Raw genomic sequence first — 24,570 nt, forward strand, 5'->3', positions numbered from 1 at the left:
ATAATTTTACTAAAATTCATTTTCAAAATACTCATTTGCAGAGGTTTATATTGCTCACGTGTATGATTATAAGTGGAGGTAGTGGTGATAAATATTAATTTAAGGCCAAAACAAGATATTGCACAAAAAGTGCAGGTGAATAACAACCACAATTACAATACAATTGCTTAAGTTTCTTATATCCATTAGATGTAATGCTAACAGAAAGACCAAAACAAACCAAGTGTGGTTGCATGTTGGCTTTTTCTTCGAGGAAAATCGCATGCAAGATAGCCTCCTCAACTCATTACAAGTTTAAATTTGATGTGTGAATGTTGTTGTTCGGCTCATCCAAAGCCCACTGAAAATGAAACTTAGTCAAAGGTTTTACGCCAACACTTGAAGTGGACTTTTGGATTTTCCTCTCTTCCCTTCCTCCCTTCTGGCCCAATTATTTGGTAAGGGTAGTGAGGAATTTCATTGGGCTTAAAGAGAGGGTTAGGATTGCTTAATCTTGTAAATGTTGATGGGTGTTTCTTCCTGCACCCCTACATTTTTTAAAATACCAAAACTAGCCTTTCTATTTTAATTTGAAAAGGAAACGTTATGTGATTTATAGGTTTTTGGAATGTGGGTTCTACAATATCTAAGGATTGGTGGATCCGGAATTTAATTTTTGACTTATGGATTGCTGGATCTGGATTGCATTTTTTGACTTATGGATCGGTGAATTCGGAATGCATTTTTTTTACTTAAGGTTTGGTGGGTCCGGAATGCATTTTTTGACTTATGGATTGTTGGAATTTCATGATAAGATGTTAATTTGTAGAAGTATGGATAATGCCAAAAGATTTGTTGAACTTCATTATTAATCAATTTTAGACTCATTGGAAAACATAATCATAAACATTCTTATGCAATCGCCAAAACTTGGTCTTCATATGTAGTTTTCAATAATTTGTTAGAATTTCATGGTAAGATGTTAATTTGTAAAAGTATGGACAATGCCAAAAGATTTGTTGAACTTTATTATTAATCATTTAAGGACTCATTGGAAAACACAAACATAAACATTCTCATGCAATCGCCAAAGCTTGGTCTTCATATGTAGTTATTGGATTGTAATCGAATTCATAAATTAATATGTAAACATACAATGTGTTATTATAAATGCGGAAGAACAAATTCACTCACGATTGTGTAAGAACTAATTCCATTATCCTTTAAACTAATAATTTAAACAATGTGTAACTTCATCAAATTACAAAATAGAAATACAACTACATATGAATTCAATTACAATGTCATAACTGCATATGAAAACCAAACATTGGTGATTGGATAAAAATGTTTATGTTTATGTTTTCCAATCAGTCTTAAAATTTATTAATAGTGAAGTTCAATAAATTCTTTGGTATTATCCATACTTCTACAAATTAACATCTTACATGAAATTCCAAAAACTTATTAAAAACCACAATCAAACATCAAAAGTAAAAAATGCATTATGAACCCACCAATCCATAAGTCAAAAAAATACATTTTGGATCCACCAATGCATAAGTCAAAAAATACATTATGGAGTCACCAATCCATAATTCAAAAAAGTACATTCTAGACCCAACAATTCATAAATATCCCATAACCCAATTTTCGAAAATTTATAAACACCATAACGGTGTCTTTTCAAATAAAACGACAAGATTAGTTTTGGTACTTTCAAAATTGTAGGGGTGTAGGAAAAAAATGTAGAGATTCAGGAAGAAACACCCAATTTTGATAATCATGTGTGTTAGGATAGTTCACAACATATTTTTCTTACCAGTGATTAAAAACTTCATTCAATATAGTATGAAATAAAATTAAAATTAATTAAAAAATTACTAAATAGATGTGTGTGCTTTTTAAAGAAATTTCAGTAAATTGTTTTCTAATTTTGATATATGTTATCAGCTAACAATGTAAAATTATATTATCAAAGTAAGAAAGTTGTCAATCATTCCTGAAAATAATTATAATTAAGTTTATGAAAATATTTAAAAAATTTAGACCTTGTTATTAAAATAATTTTACTTAAATTCATTTTCAAAATACTCATTTGAAGAGGTTTATATTGCTCAGATGTATGATTATAAATGGAGGTAGTGATGATAAATATTAATTTAAGGCAAAAACAAGAAGTTGCACAAGAAGTGCAGGTGAATAACAACCAGAATTACAAAAAAAATTTGTTTAGTTTTCTTAAATTCATTAAATGTAATGCTAACACAAAGACCAAAACAATCCAAGTGTGGTTGCATGTTGGCTTTTTCTTGGAGGGAAATCACATGCAAGATAGCCTCCTCAACTCATTACAAGCTTCAATTTGATATGTGTGAATGTTGTTGTTGGACTCATCCAAAGCCCACTAAAATGAAACTCACTCAAAGGTTTTACGCCAACACTTGAAATGAACTTTTGGATTTTCCTCTCTTCCCCCCTCCCTTTTGGCCCAATTATGTGGTAAGGATAGAGGTTTTTGAGTGGGCTTAAAGAGAAGGTTAGGATTGCTTAATGCTATAAATTTGGATGGTGATTCTTCCTGCACTCTTATATTTTTCTTCTTGCACCTGTACATTTTTTTAAATGCCAAAACTAGCCTTGTTATTTTTATTTGAAAAGGTGTTGTTATGGGATTTATAGGTTTCTGGAATGTGGGTTCCACGATATCTAAGGATTTGTGGATCTGGAATGTATTTTTTTGACTTATGGATTAGTGGATCCGGAATGCATTTTTTGACTTATTGATTTGTGGATCCATAATGTATTTTTTTTTTACTTATGGATCAGTGAATCCGTAATGCCTTTTTTTGACTTATGGATTGGTGCATCCAGAATGCATTTTTTGACTTATGGATTGTTGGATCCGTAATACATTTTTTTGACATTTGATGTTTGGTTGTGGTTTTCAATAATTGGTTGGAATTTCATGATAAGATGTTAATTTGTAGAAATATGGACAATGCCGAAAGATTTGTTGAACTTCATTATTAATCAATTTTAGGATTATTTGAAAAACATAAACATAAACATAAACATTCTTATGCAATCTCCAAAGCTTGTTTTTCATTTGTAGTTATGAGATTGTAATCGAATTCATAAATTAATATGTAAACATACATTGTGGCTATTATAAATGCGAAAGAACAAATTCACTCACGATTGTGTAAGAACTAATTCCATTATCCTTTAAAATAATAATATAAACAATGTGTAACTTCATCAAATTAGAAATTAGAAATACAACTACTTATGAATTCAATTACAACCTCATAACTACATATGCAGACCAAACTTTTGTGATTGGATAAAAATGTTTATGTTTATGTTTCTTAAAATTGACTAATAGCGAAGCTCAACAAATTCTTCGGTATTGTCCATACTTCTACAAATTAACATCTTACCATGAAATTCCTAAAAATTATTGAAAACCACAACCAAACATTAAAAGTAAAAAATGCATCTTGGATCCTCCAATCCGTAAGTCAAAATATGCATTATGGACCCACCAATCCATAAGTCAAAAAAATACATTTCGGGTCCATCAATCCATAACTCAAAAAAATACATTATGAATTCACCAATCCATAATTCAAAAAAATGCATTCTTGATTCACCAATCCATAAATATCCCAAAACCCAATTTCTAGAAATCTATAAACACCATAATGGTGTCTTTCCAAATAAAAATAGCAAGATTAGTTTTGGTACTTTGAGAAATGTAGGGGTGCAAGAAGAAAAATGTTGGGATTCAGGAATAAACGCCCCAATTTTGATTTGCATGTGCGTTAAGGTTGTTCACCACACATTTTTTTACATGATTATAAAATTCATTCAATATATTATGAAATAAAATAAAAATTAATTAAAAAGTTACTAAATATATTTGTGTGTTTTTTATGGAAATTTCAGTAAATTGTTTTCTAATTTTGATATATGTTATTTGTTAACAATGTATAATTATATTATAAAAGTAAGAAAGTTTTCAATCATTCATGAAAATAATTATAATTAAGTTTATGAAAAATATTTAAATAATTTAGACCTTGTTATTAAAATAATTTTACTTAAATTCATTTTCAAAATACTCATTTCACTAAAAAAAATTAAAAAAAAATTAGTAGAGGTTTTTTAGAAGAGGTTATAAGAACCTCCACTAATACATATACATAATGAGGGTTTTTTAAACCCTTGATAAGTTCATATACTTTTATCAAAATAATAGTTTTGTTTTTCTTTATTTTTTATTTTCCGTATTTTATTGGTGACACACTTCTCATTTTTACACATTCTTCAATCTTCCAACGTTCAACCCTCTCACCTCTCACGTTTTTACAGATCCTTCGGTCCTAGAAATTTCAGTTCAACTCTCTCACGTTTCAGCCTTAGAAAATCATCTTCCACCTCTCTGTTCTTCCCATTGAAGCTTCATTTCTCACTGTGATTTTGCCCTAGAAAGTCATCTTCAACTTCTCCGTTCTTCCCTTTGAATTGAAGGTTAATTTCTCACTTTGATTTTTGTTATATTTGGTATTCATTTCCGTTTTCCCCTATTTGATTTTTCAAATTTGGTTTTCATCTTCTCCATTTCTCATTTTCAGAGTTGCGGTGCGTTTTGCACGTTACTACCTCGTGTTTCTGCTCAAGGTCTCTTGGAACACTGTCTCTGATTAGTCTCAGGTACGCTCTTCTCTTATTGTAATGATTTTTATTTTTTGGTTCGATGACATGTTCTTCATCTCCGAGCTTTGTTTTTCTTAGAATTGTTTTGAATATTTTTTTTAAAATGTATGCATTTTGTTTTTAAGGATATAAATGGAGGGAGACTGTTTTGTGTAGTGGAGTATAGGGATATTGTTTTTCGTAAGTTGCTACACGGTTCTGTCTCCTGCACTATCAATACCTTCATCCCCTTCTTTATCTTTACAAAGTGAAAACTGTGAACAACTTCTGCTTGGGCCCTATGATACTTGTTTCTCATTCCTGGTCTAATTGTTTTCTCATATTAACTTATTTTGAATTTTTTTTTGTTATTTATTGTATTTAGATCTTATTATTAGTGGTTTTTCAATTTAAGTTTCTTAGAAGTTATCATTAGTTAACGAAGCTATTGGTGAGCAAATGTGGTGTTCTCATTGAACACCACAGAATACTAATTAGCATGAGAACTATGGTCTAAGGTAACCTAGAGAAACTCTCAACCATAGCTTTGGGAAAAAGAAGTTGAGCAGCCACAGTGAGGTAGCACTTTGTCAAGAGCTTGAGAGCAATGTCTGAGGCATAGTACATTATGATTTCAAGTCAACTTATATCCTACGGTTCCAATGGACCAAGTTGTACTACCTAGCAAATTGACAAAACTCCTAGACTCTGGCTAGACAAAACTCCTGGACCAAATGGTTCTGGACTTGCACGTGATGCTACTGTCAAGTGTTTTTGGAAAGGTTTTTGGTGTGTAGAAGTGAAGGGGGTCTAGATAGATGTTGATGAACCTTGTGTAAAAGGAACTTGTGCAGCCGCTGTATAGTTCTGCATAATTATGCAGAAAACATGTCCTAGTTTTTCACTGATGCACTCTGTTTTTTATTTTTGCTTGTTCTATCTCTGCTGCACCCTGTTTTAATGTACAATTTTTGGCCTTATAAAAAGTGTGATGTACTCAGAATAAGGTTGGAAAAGAAAAGAAGCACATAAACTATTCACCTAATTAACTAACTTAGAACAATGTGTGTGCAGTTTTTGTGTTGTTGTTGCTACTACTATTATTATGATTAGATTGTTAGTTTTGGCTCAAAATAGTATTAATCAACTAGTTTCTAAAGTTGTAATATCGAAGCTTTTTACAACTTTTTCTAACTACTGGACTTTTAAGAAGATAACTTTGGACATACTTTAAAAATAATTATTATATAAAACTCAACAAATTTATCTTACACCGTAATTAAATAAAAAATTAATTTTTACATAACGAGGGCATACATGTACTAACGGAGTATTGATTTATCTGTATTTATTTCTTGATTGACATGTTGATTTGGTTGAGATGGTACATATTATATGTTTAAAAATTCAAGTGACATCAAAACAATATTTTTTATGCGGATTAATTCAAAAACTGATTTAGAATATACTTTTTTAAGTTTAGAATATATCTTTATATCTATACTATTATATAAAAAGGATATATTATTTGATAACTTTCTTTATAGCATCTTCATCCTTTGTTATCTAACATGACAGAAAAATCATCCTCACATGTTTGGTTTTGTGTTAATAAAGAATTAAGATCATTGAATATATTTTTATTGAAATAGTTAAATGATGTATCAATCGTTGTTTGAGCAGACCTCATTTCAATGGATAAATCTTGGATAGACATGCCAAGAAATACACTGAAATATATGGAAGGCTTGAATAAGTTTTTGGACTTTGCATTTGCTAATAATGGTGTGAGGGGGAAGATAATATGCCCATGTCAAAAGTGCAACTTTAACAAATGGGAGTGTCGTGAAGTAGTGTATGACCACTTGATTGTTAAACCTTTTCCAAGTGGATATTGAGTCTGGCTTCTACATGGGGAGAGAACAGGAGTAATTGTGACAAATGAAGCACATGTAATGCCGCAAGAAGATAATAAAAGAATTGTTGTTGATAATCTGATGTATGATATGGTTAACAAGGCATTTGGGCATCATCAATATAGCAATGACATGGTGAATGATAGGGAAACGAGTGCACATTCAAGCCATACTGAGAATGATGATATTGAAGATTTTTTTGAGTTAATGCAAGATGGTTAAGAAAGTCTATATGAAGGGTGTGATAAATATTCTAAACTTTCTTTCTTGATCAAGCTGTTCCACATCAAATGTTTATGCAAAATAAGTGACAAGGCAATGTCCACGATACTAGAGTTGTTAGCAGATGTCATTTGAAGAGGTTTATATTACTCACATGTATAATTATAAATGGAGGTAGTGATGATAGTAGTAAATCTCAAATTCATCATGTGTGTATGTTTTAATTCCTATAAGTTGTTCAATTCACATATCGATTAATCAACAATAATCAAATAATCAAAGTCTTTTAATAATTTATTAATTTATTTTTTATTGCTGATAAAAAAAAGTCTTTTAATAAATTTATCTTCAATTATATTTAATATTATTTTATAATATAGTTGTTATATGTAACAAAAGAATAAATCTATTAACTTTTTCAAATATTTTAACTTATATGTCGCATACATTTTGTGTTTGAATTTTATTTATAAGGAAAAAAATTGCAAGAATGGTAACAGATTTGTCAAGGTCAACTTGTGTTTAGTAACTTGTTAGCTTGCTTATTATTGGATGTTTGATATTTCTTTGTTCACCATTAAGTATGCTTAATTTGGATTTAGGTTTTTCACATTTATAGTTCGACATGACACCTTGAACATCACTAGTTTAGTCTCAAGTGTTAAGTATCTCTAGTTCGACGTCATGATTTGAGCAATTCTTTATAATCAAGTACAAAAGTATCTTGTGTCTTAAATATTTTGTTATTTAAGTATGAAAGTATGTTTAATTCAACTTCACATCTTAAGCATCTCTACTTTGACTATACAATTTAAGGATTTTTAGCTAATCCTTATGCCTTGAGAATCTTTAACTCAACTCCAAGCTCCAACCTTTCAACATTTGTAGATCAACTTCATGCCTCAATGGATCACTCTTTACACATGGTGGAATGTTCTAGGACTAATACATCAGTCATGGGTTGATGTTTAATTAGTGACTGAACTTAATAGTCAATTAAAATCCATTTCCTACTAATTTTTTTGTGTATTTTTCATTTCAAATTTTGATGAAATAAATTTAAATGTCTTTCATGTTGTCAAAGTCAATTTTTAGTGTGGTTAGTGAAAACTAGAAGGTTAGGGTCACACTTTCTTGGTAGTTTGTGGTTCAACTAGAAGGTCGTGGTTTAGGTCAAATTACGTACTCTTTATTTCCTTTATCTATTTTCAAGAAGATCACAAGTCAAATTTATGTTATTTGATGTGAGACTTTTGACTCTTAATTTCAAGTTCTAAGTGTTATCTTACTTTTCTTTGTCAATATTGTGATTGCAAGGTTCATTCATCTTTCTTTCTTACCTCTTTCTACCTTTATTGTCACATATATGTATGTGTGTATGTGTGTATGTGTATGTAAATATGTATGTATGTTTGTAAACATAAGGTTTTACTTAAAAATATTACAAAAAAAGTATTTACTATAAAATAAAAAGTGCAAAATTATTTTACTGAAAAAGTATTAATTCATCTCATATTCTTACTCACTAACTTTGAAAGAAATATTAAATCTCTTTATTCTACTATTTCTTGTCAAATGTTGTTTCCAAGGAATGACAATGGTACATGATGGGTGCCAATTTGACTATACATATCTTCATCTTTGAAATACAAATTTATACACATCTCTATTCTTATTACCTGACGAATATGAAATTTCTAATACATCCCGTTCTCATTGGGTAATGAGTATACTTGTACCTCGTTCATACTCATCCAAATATTTATTAAATAATTTTTTTTATAAAAAAATAAGACAAAAGGAAACGTGACATTATTAAGAATTTAGTGTCAAAAGTACACACATTTTCTCCTTTTCAATGTCAACTAACAATAAAAAAATTATAATTGCATAAATTTTAAAATAAAGTATCAAATAAACCAAAGATATTTTAATAATTTAAAATGAAACAAGATATGAGGATGATGACAGGATGAATATTTATATACTCATTGTTATTGTGTACCGAATTTAAAAAATCAAGTTTTACCAATACTCATGCCCAATCAATTTTGGTATTCCTTATCAACATCCAAATGGTTTTGAAAAATATTGATGGAAACGATATAGCCTATAGACTAAGAGGAAACCTCATGAAAGAAGACTCTACATTTGAATAGTAGAATTCTAATATTTTCTTTTTTCTTCTTAGTCTTGTACAAATTGTATAGGTGTAGTTTCTTTTGTATTCTTTTTAGGTTTTTGTAGAGACATAAGTGAGCTTTCTTTGGATCATAATTGGACCTTGATTTTGGCTTGAAAAGTCAACCAAAAATCCTAGATACATAGTCAAATTTGTCCAAGACATGAAGGAAAAAGAAGGCTTGAAGCATGAAGTACCACATCACCTAAAATAGGCTAAAATTAGTGCAAATTGGAATGCCAATGACCAGGCACGTACGTTATGCTCAAGAAGGAGCTTATACATCTATAAATAAGATCTCTTTCACACTTGTACACTCACTCTTTTCTTGAATGAGAATTGAATTGCTTAAATGCTTTCTTCTTATTCTCTTGAACCATAAATAGGAGTATTTTCTTCTCATTCTCTCCTAGGAACCTTATTTGGGAAAGGAAAATTTAAGTTTCTCAATGAATTTAGAAAGTTTTAAGAATTTTTGTTTTACCCACTACTTGGGGAGAAGTAGTTTTTTCATGAAATATTCATGGGTATGAGTTTATTTGTCGTTCCTAGTTTTTTCTAAAGTACCACTTTATCAATTTTCTAGTTGTGTAGAAACAACTTTAAAGATTCCTTCTTTAAGAGCTCATGAGTATATCACATAATTAACAAAATATGGTATGAGTAATTAGAGCATATTTTTTTATCAGAAAAAATAAATAAATTAATATGAAGTATTTTAAGAATGCTCCACTTTTACATCCTAAAAGATTATGAATCATACATAACCCAAAAAAAAAAAAAAACCATATACACTTACAGTTAAGAAAAATGTAGGCTTAGATGATACTAAGAAAGAAAGAGTATAAGCACTTAAACAAAAATATCTACTACCTAAGCATAAGCTAGTAAAAAAACATAACCTTCACAAAATACTTAATCTCAATTGTGAACTCTTCATACCAGCGTTTTTAGAGACCCATTAGAAGCAAAAGTGAAAGTTGTTTTAACACAAAACAACACTAACACCACCAAAATACCTCAACTTCAAACTTGATGTACATAATTAGTGTTTAGACCATATTGATGTATATTCATTACACATATTAACCATGTTTATAAGATGGTTTTTTAAATATCACATATATTCAATTAATATTAGAAAAAGAAATGTATATGGCAGCCATAAAAAATTATTTTACCTTAAAAAAAATCATCATCCTTTTATCAATTAGAATTATATTTTAAATTTAATTTAAAATCTGTTTAAACCAAAGTAATGTTATGATAATTTTATGAAGCTTATTCTAGGTAAATTTACTCATTGGCTGTCATTGCACTAAACAAAACAACAGACACTAATAAATGATATATAAATTATTATAATTGGTCTTATATTTTTATTTTGGTTCATGTTACACCACACCAAACATCAAACCTAATAACAGCTGTCACAGGAAGCCCTTGTCTTGAAAACTTTTGATGCATTCATCAAACATTTGTTGAAGGCTTATGAATGCAGGAAACCCCAACTGTGTAATTTTGGTAGTGTCCATGCTGTGTGGGTTATTATCTCCCTCCTTGCTGCTGCACCTGTAACTCATCAAATCATAAAAAGTGTTGGTGATTTCTAGCAGAATGTTTAGGTCATAATAAATTACTGGTATGTTCCTTTTTAAAATATATTTTTAATTTCTTAAATTTAAAATAAACTTTGTTTGTCTTCCTTCAAATTTACAATTTTTTTTATCAAATAAATAAATTTACAATTTATGTTTCTAGTTTTTGTAATTTGAAAATAAATATGATTATTTAAACATGGTCAGCCGTTTTTATTTTTTTAAAAACAAAAAAGTGTAAATATTAACTAAATTTAAAGACAAAAAATAATTAGTCACTATATTAATTAAATTAAATATTAATTTAAAGACTAAAAAATTATTAATATTTAAAATTATTTTATTATTAATAAAATATTATAAAATGATTTTTAAATTGATATCTAAATTAGTTACCAAATTTTAGCTACTAAATTCTAAATTAATTTTTAAAGACAAATAGAAACTAATTTTAAATATAAATAATTAGTAGCTAAAACCTTAATATTTAATAGTTAGATATCAACTTAGAAACTACTTTATAATTTTTTTATTAATAATATAAACTACTTTAGATACTAATACTTTTTTAATTTATAAAATAGTTTATAATTTAGTCAATATAATAATTAATTATTTTGATTTATAAAATTAATTTTTATTTAATAATTTTCTTGTACTTATCTTAATTTGATGATTAGAAAACAAAAATAAAAATATCTTATCATATATTAATCCTTAACTAAGCCAAATCTTAACTACCTTTGTACAAAGAACTCCAACAAGTTTTGTCAAATTACAAAACTAAAAGCTTGATTTAAAAATTAAGATACTACAAATAAACCTAACCCAATTTTAATCTATTTTTCTTTAATTCAATTGAATGCATGATTTGACTCACTTGTTTTCATATGGGTAAGAGGGATATTTGGAACGAAGCATTTCAATGATTTGTGACCAGTGAGCCACTGTGCTTGAACAAATAAGCCTCCCAGATGCTCTGGTATCCTCCATAGCCAACAAGTGAGCAGCTACCACATCCTTTATGTCTACAAACCCCACTGTTGTATTAGGATATTCCCCTACCATGCCTGTTAAAAACATATATAAGTCAAAACTTGTGAAGTGAAAATCATGTAAATCTTTAGAAGAAGTAGATGCAGAATCTTCACTTGTATTATATTGAAGAAATTTAAACATATTGCATGAGATTAGCTACTCAATCATCACATATGACCTTATTTGATGCCCAATAATGTCTTATATAATTTGAATAAAAATCTCTCCAGAAAAAAAAAGAAAAAAAATCTATAAAGTTAAAATTGGGTAATACACAAGTAAAAAATTATTATTTAAAGAAAATAATAAATAAATTTAATTAAATTAAATTAATTTATGCAGTTTATACAAAAATAATCATTTATTTTAATTTTTCTTACCTAAAAGTATTTATCAAAAAAATTATTTTCTTCATAAAGATTTCAACATAAAAAAATCGAAAGACCTATGTATAGGTCAAAAATAATTTTTTTTAAAGAGTTATATGAGATCATTTTATATATTTATTTATAAGTATTTTTAAATTATGAAATAATGAATTTTATTTTTTTCTTAAATTTTTAATAAAAAAAGAATTTGACACTTATACAGAAGATTTTCAAATAATTAATTTTATTTTCTAAGGTAATTATTCAATCTAGCCACGACCTGGTCTCAATCATAATTTTTCTTCCAAAATATAACACTACTCAATCATAACTTTTCTTCCAAAATATGACAATAACATGCTTTTTGTCTTAGGTTCAAAACATTCATCCTTATCTCCGTTTTTATTGAAAACCCAATGGGTTGGAGATCCCACTTCGACTAGGGATTAGAATCTTTCATTGTATATAAGTGGGTGCAAACCTCAACCTCATGGCAGGTTTTATGGGGTTGAGTTAGGCCTAAAGTCCACTCTTTCTTAATATGGTATCAAAGCCATTTCGAGCCTATCCTAACGTAGATCTCACATCGACTAGAGATAAGGACATAGTTGAGAACATTTTATTGTATATAAGTGGGTGCAAATCTCAACCCCATAAAACCTCCCGTCGATGTGGAATCTCCAACAATATTATAATTGAATAATTAAAATTATGAAAATATAAATTGTCTAGTTTTGAAATCTATAAGCCAAAATTAAGTGATTAAAAAAATTAAAATTAAGTTTACATAGAAATTAAAAATGCAGTAGAGTGTGTAAGATAAGATCTCTAACCTTTGATAATGCTAAGTATCAAGAGGAGTGTACTTGTTGGTTGTGGTGCCAGGAGTGGACCAACTACGAAAGAGGGATTAACCACAACTACATCAATGTCATTTTCTTCTGCAATTCTCCAAACCTCTCTCTCTGCTGTTGTCTTTGCATATGCATACCACAGCTGCATATTTCTAATACTTTAATACAGTGCCAACTATACAAGGTGACACTTTTCATACATCATAGAATAATACTTTTAAAATTTAATATAAAAAATGTTATTTTAACGACTACACAGTAGAAATAGATGAGTTTATAATTGTGATATGATCCAAAATTATTTTATTTTACTGAAAAATTATTTTTTTAAAAAAATTTTATTAGTAAAGAAAAATATGAATAGATAAGGGTATTTAAGGATACCCAACCCCCAACCCCTATACAAAGAGTTATTTTATTATCAAAGTAGATTTTGAATTTTAAATAGATTAACCTTTGCTATGATATTATGATTTTTATGATTCTTCCTCACCCCAACCATGTTCTTCTTCATGACAATTTTTTTTTTTCACCACAAATGTAGTGTCCAAACTTCTCCAAATTCACCATTAGAGCTTGGAGTCTAGGGTTTATGATTTCATCTTTCTTGCTGCGAGGAGGGAAAATGTTCTTTTTTTAGAGACCGGAACAAACATCTAAGTGAACAACAACCTTTTAGAGATCGGAACAAACTTCCAAGTGAGCAACAACCTTTTAGAGTGTGTAACAAACTTCTAATTCTCGCATTTATAAGTTCCTAACACTTATAATCTCCTTCACTTTCTCAATTTCCTTAGTCTCTGATTCCCGACACGAAACTATTACAGAAAGAAAGCTAGAGAGGCAAATAATGACGGTTTCTGATGGAAGTGAAACCTTTGAAATAGAATCAATTGGGAGTGAGAGCTTCGCGATGGCCTCTAACTCCAACTTTGTTGTCGAGGACGAGGAAGAGCTGCAGTGGGCGGCACTCACCAGATTGTCGTCGTAAAAATGCATCAATTACACTCTCCTCCGCGCCTCTTCTTCCCGTGCCCAACCCCCAATAACCTCAACATCAGGTTCCACACCATCATGCTCACCAATATCCTCAACATCACCTTCCTTACCAACATCAACATCACCATCACCAACATCATCCTCACTCTCAACCTAACACTCAACCCCATCACTTAAAAGCGACATAACTTCTGCCTTTTATAATGTGCACTAAAAATAAGTGAACTTCTATTTATTTGCAACTTTTAACATATCTATTGCACCACCATCATCAACCAAAAGCTGCAATCTATTTTTCAACACTTCACAACCTCCACGTGAATACCACATCAGCCCATCTCCTTTACAATGCCAACTATTTCAAAGTAACTCCATATATCAGAGTCACATGACCATGTTGATGTATCACCACCAACATATCTCACTCTATCACCATCAGAAAATCTCCCACTATGGTGGACCACAAGGTCAAGATGTTGGACTTTCTGCTTAGGAAGTATCGAGCCTGATGCTGCAACCAAGGAACAAGGTGTTATGCTGACTCTGGTAACGGGAAGGTGCCTTGTAATCTACAGCTAAATCTGTAGATGGGGTGAGTATAAGTTTTCAGGAATAGTTATAAGAGGGTGGTATAGGATGTACGTATGAATCTTTTAAGGTAATGCTGGGCAACTGTGGTTTGAGGTTTTTTGAGAGTTGTTAGTCTTGAATGTTGTTGAACCTGGTTTTTTTGGATGCCTAGGCATGTTTTGTTTGAGTAGGTTAGTTTAATCTAGCTGTTAGGTTTGGTTCTTGGTTTTTTGTATAAGGGTTGGAACACCCCTAAAGTGTCCCTCAATTTTATTTAATTAATTCTTTGCTGAAAAAAAAAAAAAGGTCAAGAAAACCTTCAAATATGATATGGAATTTATAAAAGATATCCCTGTAAATATACATATGGTCACATATACCAAACAAATTACAAACAAATCCTTCATTTAATTATGTCAGAAAACAAATGTTGGACCACACACAAAAGAATTTTACACATGGTGGGACCTGCATCATAAACTACATTGTAAATATTCTCTTATGTAATTAAATACAGAACATACAACATATAAAATAAAACAATCAATTATATTATATTAAATATTGACCCTAAATGTAGAGACTAATAAGGTAACTATATATAATTTTTTTCAATTGTAATATGGTAAAAGATTCTCAACGTATAACACTAATGTGAAACCAAAAACAATGAAATATAATGAAATAAAAGTGATATTCAGCCATAACTGAAATAAAATATTGTATTTCAAGGTGATAATGGTTATAAAAATGGGTAGAAAGTGTAATTACGTTATAGCGTTGGCAGTAGTCTGTATCTGTCCAATGAGATTCATTGAGAGGACACAATTGTTGGACATCATCACGATATCTTATGGAAGAGCAAGAAGAGGTGAGCACAAAACGTTTCACATTTGCCTTTAAGCAGGAGTTAAGCACGTTCAAAGTTCCTTTTATGCATGGATCAATCAAATTTGCCTGTCATAAAAGTCAAACAAGAAATTTCAGTATAAGAAGTGTCAAAACACAGAAGATGGTTAACATTTTTTTCTTTGCTCATCAATCATCTCATAGCTACTCACATTGGTGGTTTAAAATATTATTAGGATCTAAAATATTTTTTATTATTAAACAAAATTTATAAACTAATTTGTAAATTTGTATGTAACATTAAAGGTTTTTCTTATGCGTTTTTGTTTAAATTCAAAAATAAAATATTTGTGTAGCCATGTTCGGAGATGTGAATGAGAAGAAAACACGATTTTAGGGTTGATTTGTCTCTATAGATCTCTATATAAGGGTGGAAAAAAATACAAACTACAGAATTTAATCCTTAATTATTCATATCCATATTATTTTTAATCCATTTAAATAGATTTATTTCAAATCCAAATTCATAATTTTGGATTTTAAATCCAATCCATCTAATTGGATATGGATTAGATATAGATTGGATACATTTTTGAATTATCCAAATTATATTTTGGGATGGATTTTGACTTGGCCCAATCCAAGTTAAGCCAAGACAATCCAGCCGATGTCGAGTCGAGCGGGCTCGAGTCAAATTCTAACCGAGCAGTCCTGGGTCCATATCAAGCCGAGCGGGCCCGAGCCGAGTGTGCCCGAGCCGTTGTCGAGTTGAGCATTCCCAAATCGATGTCGAGCCGAGCTAGCCCAGGCCGATGACAAGCCGAGCTGGCCCAGGCCGATGTCAAGTCGAGCTGGCCCAGGCCGATGTCAAGCCGAGCAGGCCCAGGCCGATATCGAGTCAGGCAAGCCCGGGCTGATGTCGAGTCATTGGGCCCGCACTGATGTTGAGCCGAACGAGCCAGACCAATGTCGAGCTGAGTAAGCACGGGCCGATGTCGAGTTGAACAGGCCCGGGCCGATGTCGAGCCGAACGAGGTCGTGTCAATGTTCAGTCTCCTGGGCCCGGGCTGATGTCGAATCGAACGGGCCCAGGTCAATGTCGAGTCTCCCAGGTCCGGGCCGATGTCGAGTCGATTGGGCCCGGGCCAATGTCGAGCCGACCAGGCCTGAGCCAATGTCGAGTCTCCCAGTCTTGGGCCGATGTCAAGCCAAATGGGTCCGGGTCGATGTCGAGTGGAGCAGGCCCGAGTCGATGTCAAGTCGATTGGGCTTTGGCCGATGTCGAGTCGAAAGGGCCCGAACTGATGTCGAGTCTCTCGGGCCCGAGCCGATATCAAGCCGAACGAGCCCGGGCAATGTCAAGTGGAGCAGGCCTGGGTCTATGTCGAGTCAATTGGGCCCTAGTCAATGTAGAGTCGAGCGGATCCGGGCCGATGTCAAACCGAGCGGGCCCAAATCGATATCGAGTCGTCTAGACCCAGGTCATTGTCAAGTCGTCCGGGCACAGACCGATGTCAAATCGTCTGGGTTCGAACCGATGTCGAACTGAGTTGATCTGCATTCAGGTTGAGTCGGCTTAGACCCGATTCAAGCCAAATTAATTTATGTCCATATTAAAATGAATTTAATGTAATTAAAAAAATAATCTAATTTAATTAACAAAATAGATAAGAAAAGGGAAGATACTTGAACGTTCTCTCCGGGTGGTAGAAGCACAGGGGACGCCGTATGAAACACACCGTCAACTCCTGTCACTGCCTCGTCAAAGCTTCCTTCCACCAACAGATCTGCTTTCAAAATCTTCAATCGCTCTTTCGCTCCACTTAGTTCGGTCAGAAAACCAACCTTATCCTTATCCTCTGATAAAATAAACAAATAAATTTAGAAATAAACATATCAAGAAAGAAAAAAATATCAATGAACACAAAAAAAAACAAACATGTCACGTTTAATAATATCAACTCCATAAAAAACCTAACATCTAAATCTAGAGTACCAAGAGAAGATGCTACACCAAAAAAGAAAACACCAGAACTTAAAACCTAATACAAATCGCTTCAAAAAACCAACTTCACACAGAAAGAACAACCAAAGAATACCCTTATATTCAAACTGAAACTATCCCGACAACAACAACCATACCAACAAATAAATAACAAACAATCTAAATTGATTACAAACATCCGTCATCAAGAAACCAATTTTTACTTGTTTCTATGTTGTGAGCGTTTCCTTAATGTCCTCAACTCTAACAAAACCTTGTTTCCACAGTCAATAATTAATCAATTTAAACCAGCAAAGGCATATATGGCGTACCTGGGTTTCTCACCGTGGTCCTCACTGTATAACCCTTTTCTAATAAGGCCTTAACCAAGTAAGATGCGATGAAGCCAGCACCTCCTGTCACGCAAAACTCAGGCATCTCTAACTATTTTGTCTTTTAGGTCTTTGGTTTCTGGGTTTAACGTTGTAGTTTAGTCTAATCTAGGACTGTCTTATTTATCTCTAACCACTCACTTGGAAAGAAATGACAAAACTCAAAACCGACAACACAAGAGAGTCACGTGAAATGTGTATACTATCTTTGGTAGAACGTAGGAGAGTCATGTGAAATGCATAATCTATGTTTGGTGGAACACATCATTCATTTCATTCCCAAGATAATGTTTTCAATTATATAGGTAAATGCTATTTTCTTGGGTTTGAAAGTCAAATTAAAGTAATTAGAAGTGAAACTACATTTTCTTTTCTTTTGATTACTCAGAGCAATCAGGTTTTATTTTATGCAAATTGTATCCCATATTTTTTTTTACTTAACATTATTTTATTCTCTTTATTGGGTAAGAGGTTTTTGTTGTTACATATATACAAATAGAAAGAATAAGTTATTTTTATGATTATAGATTGGAATATGAAAAAAAAAAAAACTCTTCATGTTATAATTGATAAAATGAGTTGATATTATAAATCAGGAGATCTAAATGTATTTATTACATTTTTAAAGGTTATATTAGAATTATCCTAATTCAATAAACGAATTTATTATAATTTTTAAGGATATATTAGAATTATGCTAATTCAATAAAATTATTGATCAGTTTTAGAAGTTACATATATTTTTATTATTATTCTTTTTAGGTTTGTATCATAGCTCCACTTCACATAATATGAATATAATTGAATATAATTAAGTTTACCTGTTACATATTTTTCTTTTTAAGTTTGTATCGAAGTCCCACTAGACTTAATATATACTTGGAGGGTGCTGTAAAATAAGTTAGCTACTAAGGTCAAATAAGTTAGCTACTAAGGTCAATTTGGAGAGACGTAAGGTTGAATTAGAAAGTATTTTATGTTGTCTGTGTGAGGCGAATAAGGAAACAACAAGTCATTTGTTCTTTGGTAGTAGAATTGTTTGAGCTTGGTTGTTCATCACACTTTTTTCTCACATTTCTTACTTCTGTTAATTTATTTTTGGGAAGTGTCTTGATTACGATGGTAAGTGAGATTTGAAGATATAGGAATAAACACATCTTTAAAGGTGGAGTGATTGATCATTCTGAAATTTTCTCCATGACTCAACTAAAGGTATAGTCCTGGATAACCTCTAAAGTCCCTTTTGCTTGTTTTTCCTTTTCTGATTGGTTTATGGATCCCCTAGTTTGTTGTATTCGATTAAATATAAGTGATTTATTTAGGTTGGTCAGAGTGTATTTGTTCTAGTAGGAAGTTAGTGACAAGCTGTTTGGAGGAGTTATTCGTTTCTGTACGATTTTGTACATGGATTGGATCACCCTAAAGTGGTTCTTTTTTTTATTGCTGATAAAAAAGAGATATATATATATATATATATATATATAATTAAGTCAAAGTTTAATTATGAGAGAAGAGAGCACAACACACTATACTAGCCCATAAAAAAAACACAAATGACTTTATGATGTAGTTACACTACAAGAAAATCATTTAACAGAAACCAATTTTTGATAACAAAGATAATTAGTTGTTATAGTGACTAAATTAGAGACCATTTTAGAGACTAAAAAATATTTTGAATTCTAAATTAGTTTCTATTATTGTTAAATAATTTCTAAATTGGTATCTAATCAGTCTCACTACAATCATTGTTTACACATTGACCATTTCTAAAACCAATCATCATATACACGGGTTCTACCTAATCTACTCTTAGTTGTTTCATTTGTCTTATACCATTTATATTTCCTACCAACAATTGTTTTTTTTTTATCAACAATGAATTAATAAAATAAAACGAGACACTTGAACTCTGGGACCCTTCCTTTTATCAACATTCCTAACTGCATTGAAATCTCCAATAATGCTACCTTCCTTTTGCTGTTTCTACTTGATCTTTGTCAACTCTTCCCACAATGCTACCTTATCTTGCAAATTACACTAAGCATATACATTAATCAGTGTAACTTGTATTTTTGTTTTTAAATGTTGATCACCATATGCCACAATAAAACATTGTTCACACCTTCCTTATGTATAAATCCTATATTACAATTCTGCCATATAATGTGTATTCAAGAAACAAAAACCATTGCATTATGAACGTACTAATAATATCCTACACTAATAAGTAAGGCTAGCGAATAGTTTTGATACAAAACAGCTTTAATCTCAATTTTCAACACTTTGGAGACTCAACAAGCCTTTTTTTTTCTTTTTTTTTTCTTGTTCCAAGCATTTACTTACTATTGCTAATGAATTTGGAGAAGTTTTACTTTTTCACCACAAGAAAATCATTAAATAAAAATCAATTTTAGAAATAAAAAATAATTAGTTGCTATAGTAACTAAATTAGAGATTAGTTTATAAACTAATTTTTTTTTGTTTCTAAATTAGTTTCCTGTTAAATAGTTTCTAAATTGATATCTAATTAGCTACCAAGGTTTTAACTATCAATTATTTAGATTCTAAATTTTGTAGTAAAAACTTTGGTGGCTAATTAGATACCAATTTAACAATAATATAAACTAATTTAGAAATCAATTTTTTTTTCAATCTCTAATTTAGTCACTATAACAACAAATTATTTTTTGTCTCTAAAATTGATTTCTATTTTATGATTTTTTTTTGTAGTGGTTGTTGTGTTTAATTTATTTACGAAAAAGAAAAACTTCTAGTTATGATAATTCTAGCGGAAGTCTTATCTTCCTTTGTCATAAAACATTCTAACTTGTTCTTCGAGTGAAACAATATTATCATCAACTACTTGAGTTTTCTTTTCAATATATTTATTTTGTGAATTTTTTTCCTTAAACATTAAATATATACGAGTATACATATTTCGTGGAATTTATATATATTTATTTTAAATATTTCATCGTAACAAACTTAAAGTTATAAATAAACATGAATATATTTAAAAGTTTTATACCACTTAAAAGGAGTTGATAAAAAAGTTTATAAATATTTTTTTCTTCATAATTTATAAAAGCTTTTTTCAAGAATAAAATTGCAACAAACTTCAATCCAGACTTGTAGACAATAACTTAAATGCATTAACTCTACTGGTTAGAAAATTATACTTTAAGAGTTCAAACCAATAACACGTTATAAATATTATCTTCCCAGTAACACGTCATAAATATTATCTTCCCATTTAGTGGAGTGGGTATTTCCATTGCAAGAATAATTATGTGGTTATATTAATTTATTTAGTGGGGTGGGTATTTCCATTGCAAAATAATAATTATGTGGTTATATTAATTTTATTACAAGAAATAATAATATTAAACTTTCAAAAAAACTCACACAAAAAATAAAAGAGAGACACTAAATGATATTTAGAGTTTAGTGTCCCATTAAGTTGACACTAATCCAAATGTTGCTAATAAATTAGTGGAAACTATGGGGACACAACTATTTTTTTTTATGATTTTAATGTCCGTTTAAAACCTTTTTGTCCACACTATAATTAATATTTAATTTTGTGTCTCAATTATGTAGGATTTGGAGACACTAATAATGTCCCTTACTTGATCCTCACTTTTTTTGGCAGTTAATTACAACTTTTCTTGTAGTGTTTTAATTTACTCTCAACTTTTACGTTGGACAAGTCTTAGACTAACTAACTTTAATTAATTAATGTTTTATTTTGAATATTAATAATTTTTTATTTTTTATTTTATATTAAGAAGTGTACTTTAAGTTTAATTCAATCTCATAAAATCCAGTTTATAAGATTTGTATTACACTTATATACTATGAAATGCATTTATTTCTAGTTGATATATGTATAGATGGTCTGATAGGAGTCAACAAACTTTACTATAAGTTTTAGGTTATGATATCATATTTAAAAATGAATTCTCTCAAAATTTATATATTATGAAATATATTTATCTCTAATCGATATGGGATCTCTAACATTTTAATTTGTATAATATTTTATCGTATTTTAATAAAAAGGTTTTAATAAACTTAAATATTAAATTTATGACTTTGAAAATGGTTTTTAAAACAAAAATGTGTGAGTATTGATAAAGTTTTTTCTTCAATATAAATCTACATTTACTATAAATATTATAAAAATCTTGAATCCAACGGGTAATGTTTAGTTTTTTTCCTTACCTTCTAGATTTGTTATTATTTTAACATAGCTCTAAATGGCAAAGAACAATCTGGTGTCCCCCTATCTGTAGTGTAAAGGCAAAGTGCAACGAATGTGGAGGACTCAAACGTCTTCTTACGTATATAGAGGACACGTCCAATTGCTCTAGATCTCTTCTCTCTTTGATCGTGGCAACAAATTCTCGAGGAGGCGTAGTCATTTTTCTTTGCAACAATTGACAAATCATGAGTCAAAATGCTTTCGTAATGATTTGAGAAAGTTCTGATGATAATAAGCCATGGCCCATTTGCCAAGAGAGAGATCAACTCCAACCAAGTTCCACTCATCGATGCCATTTGTACCTCAATAAATTCATATCCTATCAACCAACAAACCATTTCTACATGTTCTACAATCTACAAACCTCATTTATTTCGATTCATGTTGCCCCCCACTTTTGAGACTAATAAATCTGCTATATCCATGACCAAGGGGTTGAAGCAATTTCTGGTGTGTGTGTGTGTTGCACATATGCATTTCTAGCCACATTCATTAGGAGGAAAACATGACCACAAATAATATAGCAGGCGAGTACAACTGTACAAAAAAAAAGTGATGAAGTTTTAGTGGTGAAAAAGTGCTTGAATGTTTAGTTAGAAATGGAAGGGGGAGTTATGAAAATGAATGCCAACTCCATGAGCGTTGGTTGATGGAGACTCTTTCATTTATTCTCTTCATCTGCCTCTTCTTTGCATTGGTCCCTCTTCTCTTTAAAACCTCACTCTCTCACCCATTACCATTCTCATCTCAAAGTGCTACCTTCCACCAACCTCAAAGTGCTAAACTGAACTCCCATTCCATCATGGCTCATTTCTCAAACTCAGTGAAGCTCAAGTATGTGAAACTTGGCTATCAATACCTTGTCAACCACATCACAACACTCATTCTCATACCCCTCATTCTTGGAATCTTCATAGAGCTACTTCACTTGGGCCCAGATGAGTTCCACAAACTTTGGAACTCTCTTCACCTTCACCCTGTTCAAATCGTCTGCTCCTCCTTCCTCATCATCATGATCTTCACCGTCTACTTCATGTCCAAGCCACGCACGGTCTTCCTTGTGGACTACGCCTGCTTCGAGCCCCCAGTCACGTGCCGTGTCCCTTTTGCCACCTTCATGGAACACTCCAGGCTCATCCTCAAGAACAACCCCAAAAGCGTGGAGTTCCAGATGAGGATTCTGGAACGGTCTGGCCTTGGAGAAGAAACATGTCTACCCCCTGCCATCCATTACATCCCGCCCAAACCCACCATGGAAGCAGCCAGAGGAGAAGCTCAGCTCGTGATATTCTCAGCCATGGAGTCGTTGTTCAGGAAAACGGGGCTGAAGCCAAAGGACATAGACATTCTCATAGTGAACTGCAGCCTCTTTTCTCCAACACCATCTCTGTCTGCCATGGTGATCAACAAGTACAAACTCAGAAGCAACATCAAGAGCTTCAACCTCTCTGGAATGGGGTGCAGTGCAGGGCTTATTTCCATCGACCTGGCCCGTGACCTTCTCCAAATCCACCTTAACTCAAACGCTGTGGTTGTGAGCACTGAGATCATAACCCCCAACTACTACCAAGGCAATGAGAGAGCCATGCTTCTTCCAAACTGCTTGTTCAGAATGGGTGGTGCTGCCATTCTGTTGTCCAACAGAAAATCTGAAAGCAGCAGAGCGAAGTACCGATTGGTTCACGTGGTTAGAACCCACAAGGGTTCTGATGATAAAGCGTTCCGTTGCGTGTTTGAAGAGGAGGACAAAGAAGGAAAAGTGGGGATTTCACTTTCCAAGGACCTTATGGCCATAGCAGGGGAAGCATTGAAGTCCAACATAACTACCATGGGACCCCTGGTGCTCCCTGCTTCGGAGCAGCTACTTTTCCTCTTCACGCTTATCGGAAGGAAAATCTTCAACCCTAGATGGAAGCCTTACATCCCTGACTTCAAACAAGCCTTTGAGCACTTCTGCATCCACGCTGGTGGGCGTGCTGTGATTGACGAGTTGCAGAAGAATCTTCAACTTTCTGCTGAGCATGTTGAGGCTTCCAGAATGACCCTGCACCGGTTTGGGAACACCTCTTCTTCCTCGCTGTGGTACGAACTGAACTACATTGAATCGAAGGGAAGAATGAAGAGAGGAGACAGGGTTTGGCAGATTGCATTCGGAAGCGGATTCAAGTGCAACAGTGCTGTTTGGAAGTGTAACAGAAGCATTGAGACACCCTTTGATGGGCCTTGGAGTGATTGCATTCATAGCTACCCTGTTCACATTCCTGAGATCGTTAAGCTCTAGACAATATTGCAAAAGAGAAACACAACCAACAACACTCTTCATTAGTTCTCTGAAACATTCTTTTAAATACACAATATCAGAAATCACAAGATTTATGTGGTTCTGGCTCTTCTTTCAACGAGTCACAACTCATGGTTTTGTAATTTCGAATAAATTTTACAAAATAAGAAAAGTTGTGTGCTGAAGAATGTTTAGACAGGAAAAAGCAGGGTTCATTTATTTGGGAAAGAAAATCGGTTTTTAAGGGTTGTTTACTTCCTTGTCACTCGGTGATTGCTGTAGCCGTACCAGTTTCTCATTCCTTTGTCATACTTGTTATTCATGTTTCTTCGAATTATGATACGTGATAAACCTCCACATCTTAGTTTAA

At 31.7% G+C, this 24,570-nt stretch overlaps 2 protein-coding genes across 2 annotated transcripts; one reads left to right on the forward strand and one right to left on the reverse strand.

Moving 5' to 3' along the window:
- Positions 1-10,333: 10,333 nt before the first annotated feature.
- Positions 10,334-17,927, reverse strand: LOC137806282 (tetraketide alpha-pyrone reductase 2). Its single transcript, XM_068606297.2, has 6 exons — positions 17,593-17,927; positions 16,963-17,135; positions 15,199-15,384; positions 12,838-13,000; positions 11,479-11,668; positions 10,334-10,572 (listed from the first exon to the last, which is right to left on the reverse strand). The coding sequence occupies exons 1-6, from the start codon at positions 17,696-17,698 to the stop codon at positions 10,431-10,433; spliced, it is 960 nt and encodes a 319-aa protein (XP_068462398.1). The 5' UTR covers positions 17,699-17,927; the 3' UTR covers positions 10,334-10,430.
- Positions 17,928-22,133: 4,206 nt separating this feature from the next.
- Positions 22,134-24,570, forward strand: LOC137806281 (3-ketoacyl-CoA synthase 5). Its single transcript, XM_068606296.2, has one exon. It carries the CDS (start codon positions 22,569-22,571, stop codon positions 24,198-24,200), a length of 1,632 nt encoding a protein of 543 aa, XP_068462397.1. The 5' UTR covers positions 22,134-22,568; the 3' UTR covers positions 24,201-24,570.

The sequence above is a fragment of the Phaseolus vulgaris genome, chromosome 3 (genome assembly GCF_051622355.1).
Source record: "Phaseolus vulgaris cultivar YP4 chromosome 3, ASM5162235v1, whole genome shotgun sequence".
In the NCBI taxonomy this organism is placed as follows: Eukaryota; Viridiplantae; Streptophyta; class Magnoliopsida; order Fabales; family Fabaceae; genus Phaseolus; species Phaseolus vulgaris.

Excerpts from the sequence above, each read along its gene's own strand:
- LOC137806282 (XM_068606297.2), bottom strand. The coding sequence starts at position 17,698 with ATGCCTGAGTTTTGCGTGACAGGAGGTGCTGGCTTCATCGCATCTTAC. Across the intron at positions 13,001-15,198 it reads ACTACTGCCAACGCTATAAC|CTGTGGTATGCATATGCAAA; the intron begins GTAATTACACTT and ends AGAAATATGCAG. Across the intron at positions 10,573-11,478 it reads TCTTACCCATATGAAAACAA|GTGCAGCAGCAAGGAGGGAG; the intron begins GTGAGTCAAATC and ends GATGAGTTACAG.
- LOC137806281 (XM_068606296.2), top strand. The coding sequence starts at position 22,569 with ATGGAGACTCTTTCATTTATTCTCTTCATCTGCCTCTTCTTTGCATTG.